Source organism: Protopterus annectens, chromosome 10.part0, assembly GCF_019279795.1.
Source record: "Protopterus annectens isolate FY-2018-M chromosome 10.part0, PAN1.0, whole genome shotgun sequence".
Taxonomy (NCBI): Eukaryota; Metazoa; Chordata; order Ceratodontiformes; family Protopteridae; genus Protopterus; species Protopterus annectens.
In genome coordinates, this window is record NC_056744.1 from 1,468,107,726 (window position 1) to 1,468,131,151 (window position 23,426).

At 40.1% G+C, this 23,426-nt stretch overlaps 1 protein-coding gene across 1 annotated transcript in view; it reads right to left on the reverse strand.

The window, feature by feature from the left end:
• Positions 1-23,426, reverse strand: part of LOC122813657 (integrin alpha-X-like) — a 3,682,398-nt gene that overhangs the window by 742,530 nt on the left and 2,916,442 nt on the right. The window contains exon 22 of the mRNA XM_044086096.1: positions 19,125-19,204. Within this exon, the coding sequence (XP_043942031.1) occupies positions 19,125-19,204 (80 nt within the window). The remainder of the gene's footprint in view (positions 1-19,124; positions 19,205-23,426) is intronic.

Here is a 23,426-nt window from a genome sequence, read left to right on the forward strand (position 1 = left end):
CAACTTGCATATTATAATATGGTTTACACCTACCACTTCTCTCTCTCCATGCTAGTTCCAGTTGTGTGTCTATATCGTGCTCTCTATACCCTCTTGACATAAACTCTTGTTTTAGCACAAATAGTGCTGACTGTAAAGCAATGTCATCATTATGCAAACACATAACACGATAAATCTGCCCTTTCAGGACATTAGCTCTAGTGTGTTTAGGGTGCATACTGCTGTTATGAAGTACAGTATTCTTCTTGATGGGTTTCTTATACAAAGTAGTAGATACTAAATGAAATGCATCTCTATTAACCTCAACATCTAGAAACTCTATCTCCCTGTCAGAATATTTATGAGTAAATTTAAGGAATGTAGTCACATTGTTGATGTATACAATAAATTCCTTAAGACACTCCTCTGTAGCATTAACACAAAAGGAAGATATCGTCCACGAAACGTTTATACCAGACAATGGATGTAGCAAATTCATTGTTGTTAATCACATGATTAACCGCCCATTGAACGAGAGGTTGGAGTAGCTGTTGGCACAGGCAGTACCCATAGCCACGCCAACCTTCTGTATATAATATTCATCTCTGAACATAAAAATGTTGTTTTCTAAGATAATTTCAAGCAGTGCACACACTAGACTAATCTTATTAGGTTGCATCTCCTTTGTATGTAAAAGGTCTCTGACACTTTCAATACCCCAGTCATTCGGGATTGTTGTAAAAAGCGATTCTATGTCTAATGTAACCAGCAAGCATGGATCTGCAAGTGATTCAAGGTGTACATCTAACTCTACAAGGAAGTCCTTGGTGTCCTTTAACACAGTTGTGCATCCACTCAAGATAGGACATAGGGTATTCTCTACAAAAATTGAGAGAGGCTCTGTAGCCCATCCCCTACTGGACACAATTGGGCACATAGGGGGATTAGCAAGTTGTTTATGAATTTACAGTAACCCATAAATGGTGGGAACCATTGGAAATTCAACAGTAAAATACTCAAAAAGTGACTGTGTAACCATACCTGTAATAAGAAGGTCAAAGACTAAAAATTGTACTTTGTCAATAACTGCTTTAACCACAGCACATGAAATGACCTGGTAGGTCCCAACATTATTAAGTCCATCATACCTTGTATATAAGTGTCCCTGTCAAGAATCACTATCCTTCCCCCTTTATCTACTGGACATCTCTATGCATGTTAATGCTTTCAATTCAACAAGTGCTTGTTTTTCAGCAACAGACAAGTTGTTAAAACCATTATGATTCACAGAAAGTCTTTCTCTAATCTGTTTCTCACATACATTTACAAATACATCGATAGTAGGATTATTGGGGGATATATACACTTGTTTTTTTTTAAAACACATTGTTCTTGTGTATTACCTCGAAACATTGTTTTAAGAGTTAGTCCTACCAAACAACCTCATTTCTTTAAAAAAAAACAGGTCAGCCTTTTGAGCTGGTATAAAGCTCAGGTCTCTTTCAAGCAAAGTCTTTTGTGTATCAGTTAAAACATATGATGAAATATTAAAAATTAAACCTGCTTGGCCCTCTTGCCATTCCAGATTTGCTCATCGACACTGTGTGGTCGTCGTGATGTTTTCCCATTGAATACACAATTCCTGGATCTCCCTCTGATAGGCAGAGGGTTGGGTAATAAAAAATTCTTCTGTGTTGTATTAATTACAGCTTCTGCAAAAGTAGTGCAGTTTTTTCCATTATTACCATAGTCCTTGCTGCCTGAAGCTATACTCAGTTCCTTGGGTCTAACTCAGGTATATTAACATCATTAATGTTTGCTGTTTCTTTTGATGTTGCAGTTCTGTTCACATCTTTAGTTACTGCACACATGCCCTGATCAGTTAAGGCAAGCTTAGCACTAGTAAGTGAACCTGGACAAACCGGAGTCGATACTGCAGCATTTGAACTGTTTGTCATTACTTTTGTAGGAGCATTTAAGAGCATACAGGATGGAGTTACTGCTGACACAGTCTCAGCATTACTATGATAGGTGTTACACCCTCTTCCTGTACTCCGAGGAGGTGCTTCCACATTATTCCCCTCCCTATTCCAAGAAAAAACGTTCCCAGCTGTAAAATCACTAAGATCTCTTTGTATTTTCATAGTCTTGACACTTGATAGCCTCTTTTCATACATAGAAATATTTTCATGTAGGCTGTCAAGTTTATCAGCTACAAGATCAGCAGAAAAGTGTGTAAGCATTTCATTTTGCATACTCTGTATGTCCTTAAGTAGTGCAGACTCCTCAGGGTTGAAAATTCAACCAACAACTGCATGTACCTCGCACTACAGTCAAGATTAAGGAGCTGCCAGCGTCTCAATAATTCAGGGTATAACTGTCCATAACTGGGCATGGTGAACACCCTAAGCCCCCTCGGCACGATGTTCAGATGAAGGGATGCTTCTAAGTAGAAACACTGCCACTGTAGTCATTTATACTCATAAAGTTTATTTTCAAACACTTTATATATTTTAAGGAAATTTTCTTGCTCATTATTATCGATATGTTGTAAGCTAGTATCTTGAGGCAAGTATGTAGCTTCTGACAACAGAGGATTAGAGTGCAAGTTCAGAAGAGAATCTAGTCAGTCACACATTCTTCTGCAAGATCACTGAAACATTAATATTTGTAAGTAATATGTATATATAGTACATACTTTTAGTAATGTCTACTGTGCTTAGCCTCTCTATATATATTTTTATACTTTTTATATGTACTGCATTTTTTGAACACAGAGATTACATACTTACGTATTTTATGAATATATTTGTGTATATATACAATTTTAATACATGGCTTTACAAAGGTATTATTAGAGTTTTAAATGGTTAGGATATTTATATAGTTGTTGACCATTTCATTTTATAACATTATCACCTTGGTGTGCTAGCACTTTAATTTGCAATCCACATGCTTTTATGTCTTGTTTTTATTGGTTGCTATGTGACTTATGAGCCTATTTAAAATGTTTTGTTAAACCTGTTTAATGTTAGTCTGATGAAGCGGGAGTTGTCCGCGAAAGCGCTCACTTTCTCTGTGTTCTATTATATTAAACGGACTTTTTAACGTACCTGCTGTGTGCTACCAACGCTTTTTTCTTTGGACATTTTTCTGTGATATCAGAACTTTTCTACAGTATTATTTTAAGTATTTCTCTGTGATCTCTGAACTCTTGATTAGCACTGTGTAGTAAGAAGTATTGTCTTGTGTTTTTATTATTTATTATTAAATATTTTTAAACCTTTCAACTGTAGCTGTTTTGTATAGAGATAATTTAAACTCTAAGAGTACATTGCATGTATATAGTGACGCTGTACCAAGTCATTACAAATAAGTCTCGACTGTTAGGTTACACTTACCATTTGGATAATAATATTGCACAGTAATAATTAGACACCCTTGTAAGGACCTTTGAGTAGCTCATAAATATTAGTGGATGGTGACAGCTGGTACTACCTTTTAGACTGGGCAGAAAAGGGGCACGGCTGGAGAAGCTGTGCCAGCCTTCCCTCAGGAGTGTCTGTGTGGTTGTATACACTTACCTCAAAGAGTGTCTGTGTCAGCTATGTGGGCAGGGACACGAAGCACTGGTTGGACAGAGGGTGCTGGAGGTTTTAGCTTGCCCAATAGGCTGAGATCTGGACCCTATAGCTGTGCCAGTGGGGAGGCTTACTGGGGACCTGAAGAGAAAGGGAGAAATCAGTCCCAGACTGACTGTGATCTCTGTGTCCTCTTAAGGGAAATTGTACTTTACTGTGTGTTTTTCTTATCCTTTCCCTATATGGATGCCCCTCACTGATGTTAATGGTGAGGATCGAAGCTCCTTGATTGCTGGGCCAGTGCACAGGCGTCAGCTTGTTTGGCAATGGTGGGATATCCACATCACTTATTAATTGGTTGGCAAATACTAACTGGCTTGTAGTGGTGTGGGTAGTGTGAATTCCTGTAACTTGTGTACAACGATCACTGAAGATGTTTTGTACTCTAAATCAGCCACACAGTGAACACTCAGAGTTCACATCACAACTGCTTTATTTCTTTTGTTAATTTAGTAAGGGAGAGCAGACAGCATGTCAGCAGATGAGTACTGAAAGCTGACAAGGAGCCAGCTGGCTGAGATGTGCCAGGCTAGGGGACTGGTGAATGGAAACCTGACTAAGGCAGACATGATTGCAGCTTTGGTCACAGCTGCATCAGAAAACAGTAACCAAGAGGACGATCAGACTGGCAGTGGGGATGTGCCACCCTCAGAGAGTAGACAGCTCAACCTTTCTGCAGAGGACTTAAAAATCCATCTGGAGCTAAAGTGACTTGAGTTGGAGGGCAGGCATTTGGAAAGAGAAGCAGCTGAGAGAATGAAAGTCTACAGGCTGAGGTGAATGAGAAACTGCTACACTTGGAAGATGAGAAAAAGGAGAGGCAGAGGCAGCATGAGAAGGAGATGCTGATGCTTCGCCAGAGTCATGGAGGTAATGGGGAAGGGAGTAACTGGACGCCAGAAGCACACAAGGTCAGTAAATTTCTTGCGCAGTTTAAAGAGGGGGATAATTTTGATAGTTTCATTCATATGTTTGAGAGGGCATGTAAACAGTATGTTGCTGACCAAAGGCTCTGGGTACAGTTCCTGACCCCCTTACTCCATGGCAAAGCTGTAACTGTGTTGTCTAAAATGTCTGATGTTGACTGTTTTAATTATGCTACTGTTAAAAATCACTTGTTAGAATGTTTTAAGCTAACACCTAAAATGTATAGGAAAAAGTTTCCTGAACATAGACACAAAGCAGATGAAAGTGTGTGTGAATATGTTGTTGAAATGAACATTTATTTTCATATGTGGATGAGTGGATGTCAGGTCACCACTTTTGAAGGGCTGGCAGACCTTTTGGTGAGGGAACAAGCCCTTAGCACTTTGCCTGAAGACATGAGGATCTGGTTAGCTGATAGACAACGTGCTATTCCCGTTGCGTTAGGGAAGAAGGGAGACCTATACCTAGCAAGCAGGGCATCCCTGCACAGGAATGGGACCCCAGTACTGCTCATGGGTCGAAAGGAACCCATGGTGGGCAGCACAGACTGCCCCAACAGAATCTGCCAGTAGAAGGGGAAGCCACTAGTCCAGGTACATGTCCAGGACCTAGGGTTAAAATGTTTTGAATGCAACCAGTGGGGCCATGTGGCATACAGATGTCCATGGAGGCAAGGTGGGAACAAAAGGTGAGAGAGCCAATAAGTGGGAAAGACAAAATGCCAATAGTAGGTTGTCTTGAGACAACAAGGGTACCGAACTACCATCTTGCAGATGTCCTGATAGGGAAGGATTTGGATGAGGCAGTATCATGTGCTTATGCAGTTACATGCAGTCAGGCTAAGAGACAAGCATGTGGGTCTGGTAACCTGGGGGAGACCCAGACAGACTACATACATGCAGCCAGAAATGGTGAGGTGGTTACTTCAGGGAGGAAGCTGCACTGTAGCAGTGAGACTGAAGGTGAGCTTGTAGTGGTGTGGGTAGTGTAAATTCCTGTAGCTTGTGGGTACTGATGTTCCCTTGGACAGAGTGACTGCAAAGGTAGAGGTGAGTAGTAATACCCAGGCTGATAGTGAGGCACCACTGTGTGAGGATGCCAGACTTCCTGTGGAAGGGGAGCTGGGAATGGTTACAAAGAGAGTTGAGACAGGCTCAGCTCTCAGACCCTACATTTCAAGGCCTGAGGCAGATAGCTAAGGAGGCACCTGATTTTCAAGGAAAGGGGGAATCTGTATGCTGGGACAAAGGGTTACTGTACAGAGAGCGGACCCCTGAGGGAGGGCTAGAAGGTGAGAGGGTACAGCAGTTGGTAGTGCCTAGAGCCTACCATCTGGCACTTCTAGCCATAGTGCATGATATTCCCTTTGCAGGTCATATGGGCATAAAACGTACAAAGAGATGTATTATGCAGAGCTTCTATTAGCCTGGAATTTCCAGAGATGTAACAGAGTACTGCAGGACCTGTGAGGAGAGCCAAAAGGTAGGCAAGGCAGGAGACAAGGTGAGAGCTCCTTTGATGATTTTGCCTGTGATTGAGGAGCCATTTCAAAGGGTAGTTATGGATATTGTGGGGCCTCTGAGTATCCAAAGTTCCACAGGGAAAAAGTATATCCTAGTGGTAGTGGATTAAGCTATACAATACCCTGAGGCAGTGGCTCTGTCTTCCATTGAGGCAGAAAAGGTGGCAAATGCTTTGCTAGAGGTTTTCAGCAGGGTAGGTTTCCCAAAAGAAATGCTGACTGACAGAGGTGTCAATTTCATGTCAGACCTGCTGGCTTGTCTGTGTAAGTACAGTGGGGTGAAGCACCTGAACACCACCTGCTGCCATCCCCAGACTAATGGTCTGGTTGACAGGTTAAACTCTACGATCAAGTCCATGCTATGGGCATTTGCAGACCAGTTTAAGAGGGAGTAGGACAAATATTTGCCCCACCTGTTTGCTTACAGAGAGTTTCCCCAAGAATCTACAGGTTTTTCACCCTTTGAGTTGCTGTATGGGCATAGGGTGAGGGGACCTCTTGATTTAATTTGAGATGAATAGGAAGGGGAGTGTGAATCTCACAAGGAGTGTGTTGTGGCATATGTCCTAAACCTCAGGACAAGGCTCAGGGAAATCATGGGTTTGACCCAGGAAAACCTGGCAGAAGCCCAACAACAGAAAAAGGTGTGGTATGACAGGAATGCCCATGCTAGAGAGTATGCTGTGGAGCAGCAGGTAATGGCTGTCATTCTTGTCAGACACAACAAGCTGCAAGCAGCTTGGGAGGGACCCTACAAGGTGGTAAGGAAAGCAAGTGATGTTAACTATGTGGTGGACCTGCTAGGGAGAAGGCAGGGGCACAAAGTATACCATGTTAACATGACGAAACCTTACCATGATAGGGAGGCCCTTGTGCTGAGCATTTGCAGTGGATTCCAGGAGGAGTCTGAGGGAGATCTGGTGACTAATCTCCTCAGTAAGGCTCAGACTGACACCTTAGTGGAAGGGTTAGCAATGTCCCAGCAGCTATCTCCTACCCAGGTTACAGAATTCCGAGCAGTGTTGCAGGAGTTTGGGGATGTGTTCACCGGGAAACCAGGGTGCACCCACCTAGTGCAGCATCAGGTGGATACAGGACCCCAAAGGCCTATTAGCCAGGCCCCTTATAGGGTGCCTGAGAGTCAAATAGACTATGAGGGAGGAGATACAGGAAATGTTGGAACTATGGGTATTTCAAGAGTCCAACAGTCCCTGGGCCTCCCCAGTGGTGCTGGTGCCAAAGAAGGATGGCAGCACCAGGTTCTGTGTGGACTACAGGATATTAAATAGTCACACAGAGTCAGATGCTTACCCTATGCCTAGGACAGATGAGGCCCTTTAGCAGCTGGGTGGGGTTAAGTATCTTACAACCACACTGATCTTACCAAGAGTTACTGGCAGGTGCCCTTGACTCCCAGTGCTAGAGAGATGTCAGCCTTTGTGACTCTTTTTGGCTTGTATGAGTTCACAAAAATGCCTTTTGGGATGAAAAATGCCCCAGCAACTTTCCAGAGGCTGGTAGATTATATCCTAGCAGGAGCAAGAGGGTTTGCCCTTGCTTACCTAGATGAGATTGCCATCTACAGCCATTCCTGGAAAGAGAACCTTCAGCATGTCAGGGAGGTGCTGAGCAGACTGCAGAGGGCAGGGTTGAACATTAAGTTGAGCAAATGTCAGGTGGGTATAGCAGAGGTCTCCTACCTGGGACATAGAGTGGGGAGTGGCAAGATCAGGCCAGAACCTGCTAAAGTAGAAGCCATTCGGGCATGGCCTGCACCTGTTACCAAAAAAGCAGGTATGGGCATTCTTAGGGACAGCAAGGCACTACAGAAAGTTTGTCCCCAGTTATAATACCACAACTGCTCCTCTCACAGACCTGCCAAGAATGAACAGGCCAGATAAGGTAGTGTGGACCACAGCATGTGAGCAAGCATTCCAGAAGCTTAAAGAAGCTTTGGGAGGACCCCCTGTGTTAGCCAGTCAAGATTACAGCAAATAATCTGTTGTGCAGGTGGATGCTTCAAACCATGGGGTGGGGAATGTACTTGCCAGATTTCTTCAAAGGGAGAAGAGCACCCAATGGCTTATCTCAGTTGTAGGCTCCAACTCAGGGAGGAATGCTATGCAGCTGTAGAAAAGGAATGCCTAACCGGCACTGCAAAAACTTCAGCTTTATCTGTATGGAAGAAAATTCACTGCAGTGACAGATCACAATTTCCTAACATGGTTAAGCAAAGCCAGCCAGCAAAATGCCAAATTGCTAAGATCGAGCCTAGGGTGGCAAGCATATTATATGTTGGTGCAGCACCGCAGTGGGATTAGCAATGCCAATGCAGATGGGCTCTCAAGACAGGGAATGGGGTAAGGTATACTCCAACAGACTTAACCCTCTCAAACAACGTTTCTCAAGGGTCACTTGAAAAATTAGCTTGAGTTCTCCGGGGGGGGGGGGGGGGGGAGATATGTGATGATAGGTAAAGGCTGCCAACCTAGCCAGATAGAATTTTGTAGATAATTCTGTCATTTGTAAATATTAATGCAAGCCACAGACAGGCTTGTTCTCTTAAATGTGAAAAGACTGCATTGGATATTGAACTGCAAAAATTGTAACAGTGCACTCTGCTGTAAGAAAGCTAAGTTAAGCATTTCATGACTGTCTTTGATTTTAAAATTCAGAGCCGATGAGGCATCCTGCCTATTGTTTTAAGACCAGAGTTAATGGCTAGAATTTGCATTTATAAATGTCCTTTATTGCTCTGGTTTCTGACTGGGTGTAAAGAATGTAAATGCAGTTTCTGTTAGCCTGGGAACACCAGACAAGTGTGAAGAATGATGTCATGTGAAGGAGCTCTGTATTATCAGTTTAAAGAGAGAGAATCAGAAAGCTCTGAACATTTGTCTTGTGAACATTCAACTCACCACTCTGCCTGCTCTTTATGTAAGTTTATTTAGAAGTGTGTTTTCTCTTAGAAATAGCTAATAATTAGGAAGATTAGACCAAGTGTTTTTCTCTGATGTCAGAAATTTTCTATGGTATTATTTTAAGTATTTCTCTGTGATCTCTGAACTCTTGACTACCACTGTGTAGTAAGAAGTATTGTCTTGTGTTTTTATTATTTATTATTAAATTTTTTAAACCTTTCAACTGTGGCTGTTTTGTGTAGAGATAATTTAAGCTCTAACAGTACATTGCGTGTAAAAAGTGATGCTGTACCAAGTCACTCCAAACAAGTCTTGACTGTTAGGTCACACTTACCATTTGGATAATAATACTGCACAGTAATAATTGGACACCCTTTTAAGGGCCTTTGAGTCGCTGATAAATATTAGTAGGTGGTGACACTTGGTACTTACCTTTTAGACTGGGCAGAAAAGGGGCACAGCTGGAGAACCTGTGCCAGCCTTCCCCAGGAGTGTCTGTGTGATTGTATAAACTCTTATCTCAAAGTGTGTGGTGCCAGTGGGGAGTCTTATTGGGGACCTGGAGAGAAAGAGAGAAACCAGCCCCAGACTGACTGTGATCTCTGTGTGCTCTTAAGGGAAATTGTACTTTACTGTGTGTATTTATTATCCTTTCCCTATATGGACGCCCCTCACTGGTGTTAGTGGTGAGGATCGAGGTTCCTTGATTGCTGGGCCAGTGCACGGGTGTCCAAAATTCATAACATTTAAATAATTAATATTCCTGTAATTACACGTAAAAGTATAATTTAAAAAAGCAGTTGTATTATTTAAATAATCCAAAAATTTTTGTAGGGTAGTTTCCGAATCATCCCATGCAATAAAAATATCATCCAGGAAATAACAGTTAGCTTTACAGTGGGAATAAAAGCTCGATGAAAATCAAACTAAATTTAGGTCACTGAAATGTCAACAGCAATGAGTATGTAAACGAACTGTCATAACACTTTTGAGTTTTGAAGCAAGTATAGAGGTTTGAAGCAAGTATAGAGGTTTGCTGATGTAATAAGAAATGCTTTAAGATAAAACTGCTTTACAATACAACAAAGTATACCTTTATAAAATCTACAGATGCTATATGAACAAATACCAAGCACACCAGCAAGTAAAATAATCACTTGAATCATATTAGGATGAAAGAACTGTAGGCTTACAAAAACTCAGCTGTTGAGTGGTAGTTATGCAGAGTACAGTTTAACATAGATTTGCTCAGTCACCTTACATGCATATTTCCTGAAACAGTAAATATTAGTTGCAACCAGATGGTGTAATAGTTAAGGTCTTTACCTTCCCTACACAAAGTACAAGGTTTGGTCCTAACCTCCAGCTAATGACTGTAAGGTTTGCATGTTCTCCTTGTGTCTCTGTAGGGGTCCCCCCACCTCCCAAAAACATGCTGTATTTCCATCTCAAACTCGCCCAAGAGTGGAGTTGTGCACAACAGCACAGACTCTAGATGGTGCTTATAGAAGGCACAGTTTTCTAGACAAACTGCATTGGGCATCAGCTGCAGTATTCAAGATCCGCAAGATAGGAGAACATGTATTACAGACTATATGCCATGTCAGGTATAGTCACTTGATGGTGTAAAACGTTGCTCTATGTGATTCTGTAATACTGACTAATGTCAAAAAATGTGCATGTCTATTTTCCTGTGATAAGTGGGTTGAGGACCGGGCCTTCTCCAACCTCTGCCAGAAAAACCATGCTAATGGTGGGAGGCATTTATGTCCCCCTACTGGCCGGTGAATGCCCACCATAATGCACAGCAGCCCTGGGTCAATAAGCTACTGGCTGGCAGGTGTCCATTTGCACAGTATCTGTTACCTGGGAAAGCTCTGTTGAGCAAAAGCTGGATGCAAAACCAATCAATCTGCCACACATACATAAAACCAATCAACTTGCCAAGGTAGGTTCATGGATACCATGCAGCTTGGATATAGATGACATGAGGGTAATGAATAATCTCAAAAGCCTTCCTCAAAGATTCCTTTCTGGTGAGATCTCCCATTAGAGACCCAGCACCTCCATGGGATATTACTGTTGTTACAAACTTTAACCAAAGCTCCTTTTGAACCCACTTCCACTGCAGGCTTACAATTTTACAACTTACAACTCTATCCTGCTGTAAGACCTGTGTATTCTACATCCCTACCCTGCAAGAACCCCCAACATACACTCAACTATCAAACTACAAATGAAAGGAAGCTGTTGTCCTATTTTCAAATCTCCCGCCATCAAAAGAATCAGAGAAAGTATGTCTGACCTCTCTTCTAAGCTGAGAAGTTGTATTATAACTAAAAACTAGACATTTTGCTACAGTTTAGTACTGTGTATTAAATCTCCTACCTGAACCAGGTACCCAGCAGTCTACCTCCCTATCTCCCCTTTAAGGTATCTGTCTCTCCTTAATTTGTGTTGTCCAACTCTGTCCTCTTTCTTCTGCTTTCTCCTACATAATTTAAATTGTAATTTTAAACCTTGTCCACTAGTAGGCTCCCTTCCCTAGGCTCCTATAAGCTCCTAAATAATCTTTAACTTTATCTATTTTAGTTCAACACTACCTACTCTGTTATACTTTTCTGTCCTGCCATTTATCTTACTTTGTCTGGTCCCTGCTCCTTTCCTCATTTTTTTTCTGCTATAGTCCTTAGCCCTTGCTATTTTATAAATATACTAGCACTCCCCTCTTACCTCGTACTTCCAAGAAGTTAGCTGTGTTCTGCTATTTCACTGATTGTTTCTGTGAGCTATTTCTCACTTGCTCAAAACTGCTCTGTTCGCCCTGCAGGCTCACTCCGCTCCCCTACCCTAACCCCAATTTCCACCCACCCCCAGTGCACTTACCCTTATACTACTCAAACCACACCTCTATCTTATATTAACCAATTAACTCTCACTTCCTCATCAACTTACCTATCCAATCCCCTGCTACCTTCATCTACCTCATGTTTCCCTCTACTTCACCCTTTCACTATCTCATTAACTTACCTATCCTATCATCTGTTACCTCCATTTACCTTTTTTCATTTTAACAACTCTACCATTTAACCTTCCTCTTTCCTCTATCTCATATCTCTTAGCATCTATCGCCTATTCCTCCCAGCCATGGCTACTATACACAGGCCTACCCTCAATAATGGGTTTCTCTTTCTCACTATTCTTATCCCCCTATTTTTATCCTATTACCTTACTTGTTATGAGCATCATAGCCTCTCTAAATTTCAGCTCCCCTTAAAACAATTTCAGTCTCTCCTCTAGCCACACAAACTCACTTGGAAATAACATCCTCATCATCATACCTTCTTCCAAAATTTCATAGAATAACCCATATTAAGTAACCACACACTAGAAAACAAATCCCTTTCCTCTATACATTCTTGAAACACCTTCACAGCCCTCTACAGCTCCTATTACTGCATGGAGATATACATCCTAACCCAGGCCCAAATAATACAATCTCAGATCCTCATTCTGACCATCCCATCACTTCTCACATCCTCACTATCACTGACAACGCTCTCCTCACAGGCCACCTCAATATATGTAGCCTAAATAATAAAATAACCCAACTTCATGCCCTGCTACACGTACACTCTTTTGACATTCTGTGTGTTACAGAAACATGGCTCAAACCAGTTACTAAGGATAATGATATAATCCCACCAGGTTATAACATCCTGAGATCAGATTGTCTAATTAAAAAGGGTCGTGGTGCAGCAATATTATATAAATCTCATTTACAGGTTACACCACTAAATACCCAACCTCCCTCACCCAGTAGTGTTGAAATCCTAATTTCTAAACTACAGGTAAATACTAATAAATCATTATACATAATCTGCTACTATATCCCTCCAGGCAACAACATTAACACTCTTGAAACTGTCCTTAATTGGCTCTCCACATCCTTTCCACAAAAAAACATACTCCTTGGAGACTTTAACATTGACTGGAACTGCTGTAACTCTGCCCAACCAACCACTCATATAAACCTGTATGGCTTTAATCAAACCATTACCTCCCCTACCAGAACCCATAAACCTAGCAACAAGCAAGCCACCTTAGACTGGATACTAGTTAACAGTAATCCCTTTTCTTATAAAACAGGTATACTTCCTGATATCAGTGACCATTCTCTTATCTTCATTGCCAGACAAAAAAAAACATACCTAACCACACAATCTATAGAACTATCCATAACAAAAACCTCAACCCAGCTAGCTTCCAAGCCGAACTTAAAGCTTGCAATTGGTCACCTCTTAAATACCTACCACTTGACAAAGCAGTCTCTTTAATAATAAATTTCTACAAATCCTAGAACACCATGCCCCCTCTCGGACAGTCAGAACTAAGAACAAACCTGCACCTTGGCTCACTAAGGAGACAAGACAAAAAATCCTTCAAAGAAATCGAATCTGGTCTAAATGGAGAAGTACTAAAAACCCATCTGATCATGAAATCTTTAGACAGTTGAGAAATGCTACAAAAAAGTCAATAGTCCAAGATAGAAACAACTACTACCATAATCTCCGGCAAGCCCAACATAAAAACCCTCAAAAATTCTGGTCAGGTATAAATAGCCTACTCCACCCAGGGCACTCCAAACCTTCAACCCCAGCTAATTTAACTCAAAATTCTCCCAGCCAAATTGCCAATTCCTTTAATAAATTCTTTGTGGACTCAGTCTAATCATTAGCAAGTACCTTATCACCAGCCAGCATCTCCAACACACTCTCACAAACCATTTTACCTCCTCCCCTACAATTGCAGCCTGTTCCAACCTCTGTCATCCATACCCAGCTTCAAAAACTAAAACCATGTACCCCCCCCCCCCTCAGCAGATCTCCTTCCAGCTGAATTTCTGCAAATCGCAGCTGGAGTACTTGCTTGCCCTATCTCTATCTTAATTAATAGGACCATCACAGAAGGCACTATACCATCTCTTTGGAAGGTCTCATATATTATACCTCTACATACGGGAGGAAACTCAACTGAACTCTCAAATTTCCGTCCCATAGTTCAACTTTCTCCTTTGGCAAAAATCATGGAGAAATGCATTCACTGGCAACTTCTCGATCATCTCCTCCAAAATAATCTTTTAGCCAACCGCCATCATGGCTTTAGACCTTTTCATAGCACTACTACTACTACAATCCTATCCTTTTCTGACTCAATAAATAAAAATTGAAACAACAACTTGCACACCTCTGCTCTCTTTCTAGACCTCTCCAAAGCCTTTGACATGGTGAATCATCATTTAATGATAGATATACTTACTTCACTTTCAAATGACACTCAGACAGTCAAATGGTTTGAATCCTATCTAAGAAATAGACAACAGGCAGTCCTCTGGGACAACAACCCATCTACTCTACTCCCCATCTCACAGGGAGTCCCACAAGGCTCTATTTTGGGGCCCCTCCTCTTTTCTATTTTTATCAATGACCTGAAAATATCCCCACCTCAAACCACCTGTATTCTATATGCCAATGACTCAACTCTAATCTGCACTGCAGCATCTTCTACTGAACTCCAATCTAACACCCAAAAAGTATTTACCTTAGTGGAAAACGCGGTCATCCTTAACCCAAAAAAAAAAACTTCTGTTTACCCCTACCCAGAAGTCTCCCACTATTGAATTCACAATCGTATCAAATAATGGCACTGTAATAGTACCAGACACAACTACTAAACTCTTAGGCATAACAATTGACCATAACCTCAACTTTGACTTGCACATAAACTCAACCATCAAATCAGTGAATAGAAAAATGGGTTTCCTCTATAGGCTAAAACCATTCCTTACACCTATAGCCAGGGCAACTATTGCCCAAACTCACCTAATTTCCACCCTTTTCTATGCCTCCCCAATTTTTACAAATCTATCCAAAAACAATCAAAATAAGCTGGTCACTTCTTACAATAACATTGCCAGATTTGCCAAGGGATCCCCATTCCGTACTCACCATTGCGAAAATCTAAGGAAACTAGGATGGTTGGAACTGCAAAACCAGCTTCTTTTTCAGCAACTAACCATCACCCACAAAATCTTGCATCATCCTACAAATACTCCTGTTCTTTCTAACTTGATCAACCCATATAAAAATCTAAGTACCCTCTGCTCAGCTAATAAGTTACTAGCTGGAACCCTAAAATCCAATAACAAATCAGATGATTCTCTATTTACTAACACCATTGGAATATTTTGGAATAAGCTTCCAAGTAATTGTATATCCCTTTCATCTACTCCACTGTTCAAAAAGCAACTAAAAACCTTCCTTAATTCACAATGGCTATGTCCATGTACCAATCCTGGCTGAAACTCTTTTTGTCACAACTAACCTTTCTGGTTTACTAAGTTTCTGCTTTAAACTCTGTTGTCAAAAGTGTCTATTTTTGTCTTGTACCTATCATTGTATACATAGTTACATGCCCTTCCCTTATTGATGTTCCTTTTTTGTCATGTAATGTAAATAAGCCTAACTTGAAGTTTTTTTTGTTACTATGTATAACCAATTTTTTATTAGTATCCCCTTATGTTTACATTTATTCATGTATATTAGTTGTATACAGCTGTTGTGAAGCTTTTCTCCCTGGGCCTCTACTGAAAATGGACAAATATCCAGCTAGACTAGCCCGGTCAACAAATGTAAAATAAAATAAATAAATAAAAATAATGAAGAGGCTGGTCATCCTATACATCCAGGAGAAAAGATGGAAGGGCACAGCAGCAAAGCCACTTGACTTGTGTTCCAGAATCTACTACTCAGTTACAAACTCATGACAATCACACTTCAGAGTAAGGACAGGACAATACACAGCAAGACTCTGACAGTGAGGAAAACAGCACATTCAGGCAGCAGTTGCAGGACCTACTAGATAAAGCAGGACAACAGGAACTGGTATTGATAATGGGTGACCTGAATGAACATATAGTGGCAGGTAAAGCAGGATATGAGGACTCTCTGTGTCTTCATGTGTTGGGCAACAGCAATAAAGGAGAAATCTTTCGAGATGGCTGTCTGGAAAATGGTTTGAAGGTAGCAAAGACATGGTTCAGCAAGACAGACAGCCACAAGATCACATATAAAATGACCAACATACAACTCACGTAGACTTCCTCCTAGTAAGGAAAAGGCATGAGGTAGAATCAGTGACTGCAAAATCATCTTCTGTAAAACAGCTGGCCCACAGCATAAACCACTGGGTGCCACAATCAACTTCAAGCAGTGGCAAGAAAATGCTCTAAGATCAACAGTGACTAAAGACTGAAGGGCTGAAGACCTGGAAATTGACTGGGGAGAAAACACAGGAGTTCAATGAATTATTTAAGGTTCTGGCACTTTAGAAAAAAAGAGGAAATATGTGGAGTTGAAGAATGGCAGTGCCTTAAAACAGCATACATGATGACTATAGAACATGCATATGGCTGAGCCAGCTACACATATAAAGCAGGTGGTGGAATGCAGAAGTCCAAGAAATCATCAGAAGAAAGGAGTACAAGAAAAATGAGAGATGGAAAAAATGAGGCAGGCTGAGAAGGAATACTGGTTGGCTAACAAACAGGCTAAGAGAGGAGGTGCAATAGTAAACAAAAATACATCAGAGACAGTCTACCAGCTTCTAGAAAGTGACTTGGTGGATGGCACAAAGAAACTTAAGTTGCAAGGCAAAGACAAAAAAATAAAGATGACAGTCATGCACCCTTCATAATGGATGCCAGCAACAACCTGCTCATCAGTCCACAGTACAACAAAGACAGATGGAAGGAATACTTCCAGCAGCTTCTTTATGAAGAAAACTCCATAGAAGTTGTACTGCCCCAAACACAGCCTACCATAAAAAGGGCAGGCACTTGGGGAAAGCAACAGCAGATATGATCAAGATGTTGAGTTAGACAGAGGAGAAATGGCTCCTGAGGATACACATAGCAGTACAGACAAAAAAGTAAATCCCAGATGACTGAAGAATAAGCATACCAGTGTAAGTGTACAAGAACAAGGGGGACATCCAGAACTGTGAGCAGTACAGAGGTATCAAACTCCTGTCACACTGCATGGAATTTCTGGACAAGGTGACTAATAAATGAATGTGCATAGCAGTACAAAGTAAACGGGAGAGAGCAGTTTGGAATCAGATCAGAATATAGCATATTTGCAGTGAGACAGTTAATTGATAAGAAGCTAGATATTAGGAAAGAGTCCAACTGGTTATTCCTAGTCTTGGAGAAAGCATATGGCAAGGTCCCAAAAAACCTGATTTGGGCAGTCCTGCTGTGGTTTAAAGTCTCAGAATCAGTGGTAAAATTAGTGTCAGCTATGCATAAGGACTCAATGACTCAAGTATGAGTGTATTGTCTCACCAAAGGTTTCTCAGTGGGAGTGGGTCTGCATCAGGGGTCAGCTCTGAGCCCATTGCTTTTCAAACTGGTGATGGGGTACATTACCAAACAGGTTGGAGGGGACAGATCAACAAAGTTAATGTATACAGATGATGTGATGTTAAAGGCAGACACTGACCAAAAACTTCAACAAAAGATAGGAGAATGGAATGAAAAACTGAAGCACAAGAGATGAAACTGAGTGCACATAAGGCAGTCATAATGTTAGAAAATGGGGAAAATCAGAAGTTAAGAACTGAGACCGAAGGGAAACAGTGGAACAAGTTTACAGCTTTAAGAACCTGGAAGGCATGGCTGAGGAGAAGGAAAGTATGAACAAGGAGGTCAAAGCTAAAATCAGAATGGCTGCAGCCAACTGCCAAGGAGTGGCAGGGGTAGCATATGGCGGTAGAATGCCAAAGAAGCTAAAAAGTAAAACATACAAAACACTGGTGCAATCAGCACTACTGTATGGTACAGAAACTTGGGCAGAAAAGGCAGAGCAAATGAAAAAGCTAGAGGAGATGGAGATGAAGTGTCTGAGATGAGTGGTAGGATGCAAGCTGTGGGACAGATGAAGAAATGAGGACATCAAAGCAGAAGCCAAAGTAGTTCCAATTGCACAAAATGTTGAAAATAACAGATTACATTGGCTTGGGCACATGTACAGAAAAGCAGAAAACAATCTGGTGAAGAAGATTTGGGACAGACAAGAAGAAGGCAGTAGGAAATGAGGGCATCCAGCAAAGAGGTGGATACACTGTGCGAGAGAAGACCTGTAACAGTTAATCATGACTGGTGAAGAAAGTACAAGGGTGGCAATAAATCAAAAGAGATGGCGGCAGTTGATATAACTGACTCCATATAGAAAATGGGAAAAAAGGAGGTTGGTGACCATGTTAGACGTGTGTCAAAACTCAGAAATCAGTCTTCTGTCAAAGCCAGGGGATGTGACAGATTCACTTTAATAAGCTGGGACTTGTGTTTAGCTACTAAAATTTGGAAAGCAAAATTGTTTCTTCATTTTCAACTGACATTTATAAATGCAACTGCTCCTGTTAATGTAAGGAATGTTACAAATTCAGTTTTGCTTGTGCAACCTCACTCTCCATACATACAGCAATATAAACAAGTGAGTTGCAGTCACAGGTCTAGTGATGTCACCACATGAATGATGCTGAGAAGTGGGCTTATGATGCCATGATAAGTGAGTGGGTAAACTGCAAGAAAATCATAATTTAAAGTTGCTTTTCAGGGTTTCATGACATCCTGACATTTTAAGGATAAACAAGGCATTTTCTGAAAAACACCAGACAGTTGAGAGGCATACATCTTAGTTTTCCTGCTTATCCCATCCTCAGTATGCCACACATCTCCATTCTAATGGTACTGATCATCCTTCCTGCAATTGCAAGTTAAATATTGATGTTACTTCTAAAAGCACCCCACCACAAGTATAAAGGCATAACATACTTTGCCTACGAGCAGGGCATTAACTACATGTGGGGGGAAATTTGGCCTATGCTAGGAGTCATATGTACAGTGGTGCTATTTCCTATTCCCACATAAGGAAGCAGAATCATGACTAGACGTATACATCTTAAAATCAGTAATACAAAGGCAGTGACACTGACAAATAAAATTAATGAAAAGTTGGGTCAATAATTCAAATTATTTTAAGGACATAATGCAAATGCACATGATTTCCTTACCTTTGCACAGCTACTGATATCTTTAAGGTATTATTCTCAAAGTAGATGTCACTCACATCAAATAAAGCTTCAAACATGACCTAGCAAGAACCAAAAACAAAAAATTTTAAACTCTTAACAGACATAAGCAATGAGAATTCACTTGCTGAAAATTTAAGTTTATATAGTTTAAGTTCAGATATATTTAACTTCTTTAGCTGACATATACTATCCTAAAAAGTAAAATAATAAATAACTCAGATGTGACATTATCATTTTATAATACCCAGCTACAAAGCAGACCATGACCCAAGCAGCCCAGATTCAATTACAGTCCTTGGTACAACAGAAGCAGGTGGGGGGGACAAGCGCAACAAGGCTGTATCCGTTTGTCTTTCTCCTAGTGGTATGTGGGACAGCCATGCCATGGTGCATTCTCCACCTTAGTCTCCTTGCGTATATTGGTGATCAAACACAGGCATTTGTTTATAAGGTGGTGTCACACTCTGAGGGTGTTACATCACTTGTAGAAACAAGTGACATACCCTCACAAAGGTGCAATCAATAACCACATCTTGGACATTAGTGGACAAGCATTGGGAATGTGAATATTCAACCAGGAAACCCTTATCTATACAGATCAGGGCACCACTCCCAACTCTCCACCCTCAAAGGACAAAAAATGGGCCATATGCCTTCTCTCACACAGTGAAATAAATGGGTCAGATGAGCATTCAGGTAGAAGGCTTTTTTTTTTTTTGCACATTTGTTTACCAGGTAAGTTCACTGGACACATGTGACCCTTCTTCAAGGGTGACCTGGGAACACTGTCTGGTTAAGTAACTTCCTCTGAATCACATAGTAGGCAAACGCAGGTGAAAAGAATCAAACTGTATTCTTTGGTTACAGAAAGCAGCTCATTAACAGTCCACAGCATTAATCCTGTACACTAACTGCCAGAAGGCTTGATAGTCTGACTATAATAAAACAAAATACATGCACAAATAAATAAATAAATCCATAAGTCATGATTGTAAAGGTAAAATAAAATGAATAAATAAACTGGATGTGTAAATTGTAGAAGTTAAATAAGAAGAGCAAGCCGAAGTAAGCAGGTCTTGTGGGATTGCTTAAAAATGCTACTTGAGGGAGCCTCCTAAAGCCAAAAGAAGTATGTCCCATATGTCCCAAAGTTTCTTGTATTTGGTTACTTCTGATTTGGTTTACTGTAACATTGCATCCATTTTTTTGAGGTCTGACATTTGTGCTTGGGTATACTTGGAGCTAAACTTTATATCCGATGCCAAGACACAGCCTGCAGCTGAAACGAGATCTGCTTTTATTCCACAACCAGTGAGCCATTCAGTTCATGAACCTTTATTGATGACTAGTAATCCATTACTTTTACATTTGACTGGTTCTTTTATAGAAAAGATTCAATACATATCTACCACCAAATGCTTGAAAGACTGGCAAATGTTGATAGTAAATTAGAATCGATCAAAACATGTAGATTACTTAGCGATCTGAATTATTTCAGATCAGGCAATATTTTTTCATGGCCAAAGGAAGGGAGAAAAAGAATGAAACACCAAAGGAGTCAATGTATGAATTGGATACTTTATGTACAAATATATCACTTACTACGAATATCTTCAACCAGCACTCAATGCCTTTGGTTGAATCTAGCAGGGAGGAATGTCCTATCCCTGTACAACAAACTGGCACTACTCCATCACTGGCTAATTCAATTATCCCTCTTCCAGCAACATCCACAATAGAGGATTTATGGATGGCAGTGGCTTTAGTGATTCCCAATCTACCAGAGAGGGTGGAGATACTTCAACATGATTCATTGAGGGGGCGGCCATTAGAACAAAGAGATGGAAATGGAGGAAGAACAAAATACAGAAGCCCACAAACAGGCAGCTGATCTATTCATCAAAAGCACCAGGATTAATCAATGGAGGTATTGTGAACTTATCTGATTACAACTTAACTCAAGATATTACAATATTATGGCAAGGGCTTCAGTTTATTCCTTCAGCAACAGATTTTTGCAAAGATTAGTTTTGTAAATGTTAAAAAACATATATATGATGTCAATATGAGGGTCTATGAGATGCAGTGAATGATATTTTATTGACTTGTTTAATTAACTTTCTGTACCATGCTCAGAAATACAAATGCTTTAAGGGTTGCCGAAGATACACAAGTCTCTAACCCATCCTCCAATGAGGCCAACTGTATCAGGAAGGGGATGGGGTCACAGAACCAATTTCTATACATTTGCTGTCTGTTTTAAGTAAATATTTGTGTTGGACTACGAGTTATACAAAAGACACTGGGGATTTCCTAACCAAACTTCATGAATGGCATTGTTCAAATTCTGTTGTGGACTTTCTATTGGTTATCCTTGATATTAACGTACTTTTTTACAGTCATTCTGAATGATTATTATCTTAATGCAATATGTGACTTCCTCTGTTCAAATACACATGTATAAGCAAAAGATACTGAGAATATTTGCCAGCTTCTAGAAATGATTCTAACTAAAACATTTTTTATTTGAGAACAAACATTATCTGCAGTGCTCTGGTGTAGCTATGTTACAGCTATGGGTAATACATATGCAAACCTTGTATTAAATTAGTGGGAATATTAATTCATTTATAGCAATCATAATGTGCTTAATCGTAAGCTATTGTTTTGTAAGTGTTTTGTGGAGGACTGCTTTTTTATTTGGGAAGGAGAAGAAACTACACTTGCTAATTATGCAGAATACCATTATAGTACAATTTCCTAAAATTTAAAAAAGCTAGTTCTAATAATGAGATCAATTACTTAGATGTTAAATTAGAAAAATATGCAGGGAATATAGATACAATTATACATAGGAAAGAAGTCCATACAAATTGATACAAACACAGAGAAAGTATGCATGCACACATTTTTAAGGGGATTGTGAAAGGACAACTGCTTAGAGTTAGCACATTGATTACCAATGAGAAAAATGCAAGGAACGAATGAATGAGATGATCTTAAAATTTGAGGAGAGGGGCTATAAGGATAAATTTATGCAAGAAACTTTACATGAAGTGATTAGGAATAGGGATGGACCAGCTAAACAATTTTTTAAAGAAAATGTAACTAGTAGTCAAAATTCTGAGACACACACACAGAAATAATTTGAGGTATGTTACAACATACGAGAACGAATGATATAAAGAAAATGATTTCTAAGAATTGAAATATTCTAGGAGCCATGCCAGAACTGAAGCATCTACTAGGTAGTACACCAAATTTTGTGTATAGAAAATTGTAGAAACTTAAAAAGGAGATTATGCTATAAAGCGTTTAAATCTAGTAATGAACATAGAGCAGTGAGCACGAAGCACGGAACATACCCAAGTTATAATTGTGGTTGCTGTAAATATATTGCTACTGGTAACACTTTTAAATATCCAAAAACTGGAAAGGAATACACCTTTGTTTGTTATGTCACTTGCAATACTATGAATATAGTGTATTTAGTGACTTGTATGAAATGCCCTGCTTTCTATGTTGGCAAATGTACCTGTAGGTTGAAAGATCATAACATTGAACAACGGTCTGATATATGCAAGAATGTTTCATCTAATGCACTAGCAAAGCATGCTAGTGAATTAGGTTCTGACCATGAATTTAAATTTCAAATTATGGATGTTACATATAAAGTATCAGGGAGGGCGATGTTAAAAACTTATTGAAGGCTAGTGAATATAACTGAATTCCAGGATTAAAGGCAGATTTTGAACTGGGTGTAAATATTGCAGCTAGTATCAAACCCATTCTTGTAAAAAAACAAATGCAGCATCACTGATTTTATACTACAAATGTTCTTATATGTATTTGTTTTAAATGTTATAGCAAGATCTTTTTTCATTAACTGCTGTAAATGTTTTGTGATCGGGGGCTGTGTCATGTGTTCAGATTTAAATGCTTTATAACATGGATTGACTTTTTTTATTTTACTTGCACTGAGGAAAGGTCATTACCCAAAAGCTTTGGACTTTGTACTTACTGCTTGTGTTTTATTAAATGGTTTGGTGTGTCTCAAGTCAAAGTTTTTTATTTCATGAAAAAGACAGGCATGTACAACCACACCTCGGTCATCCAGTTTTATGAGGTGCATGATAAGAACAATGTTGTTCAGATGAAAACATGCAGAGTTCCCAACAGCTGATACTCCATCATTTTGTGTCAGTCTTTCAAACAGGATAACTCCTTAAAGCACTGCCCCTCCACAGATAATCTGGTGGCTGTGGGCTGGAAGACTGTGCT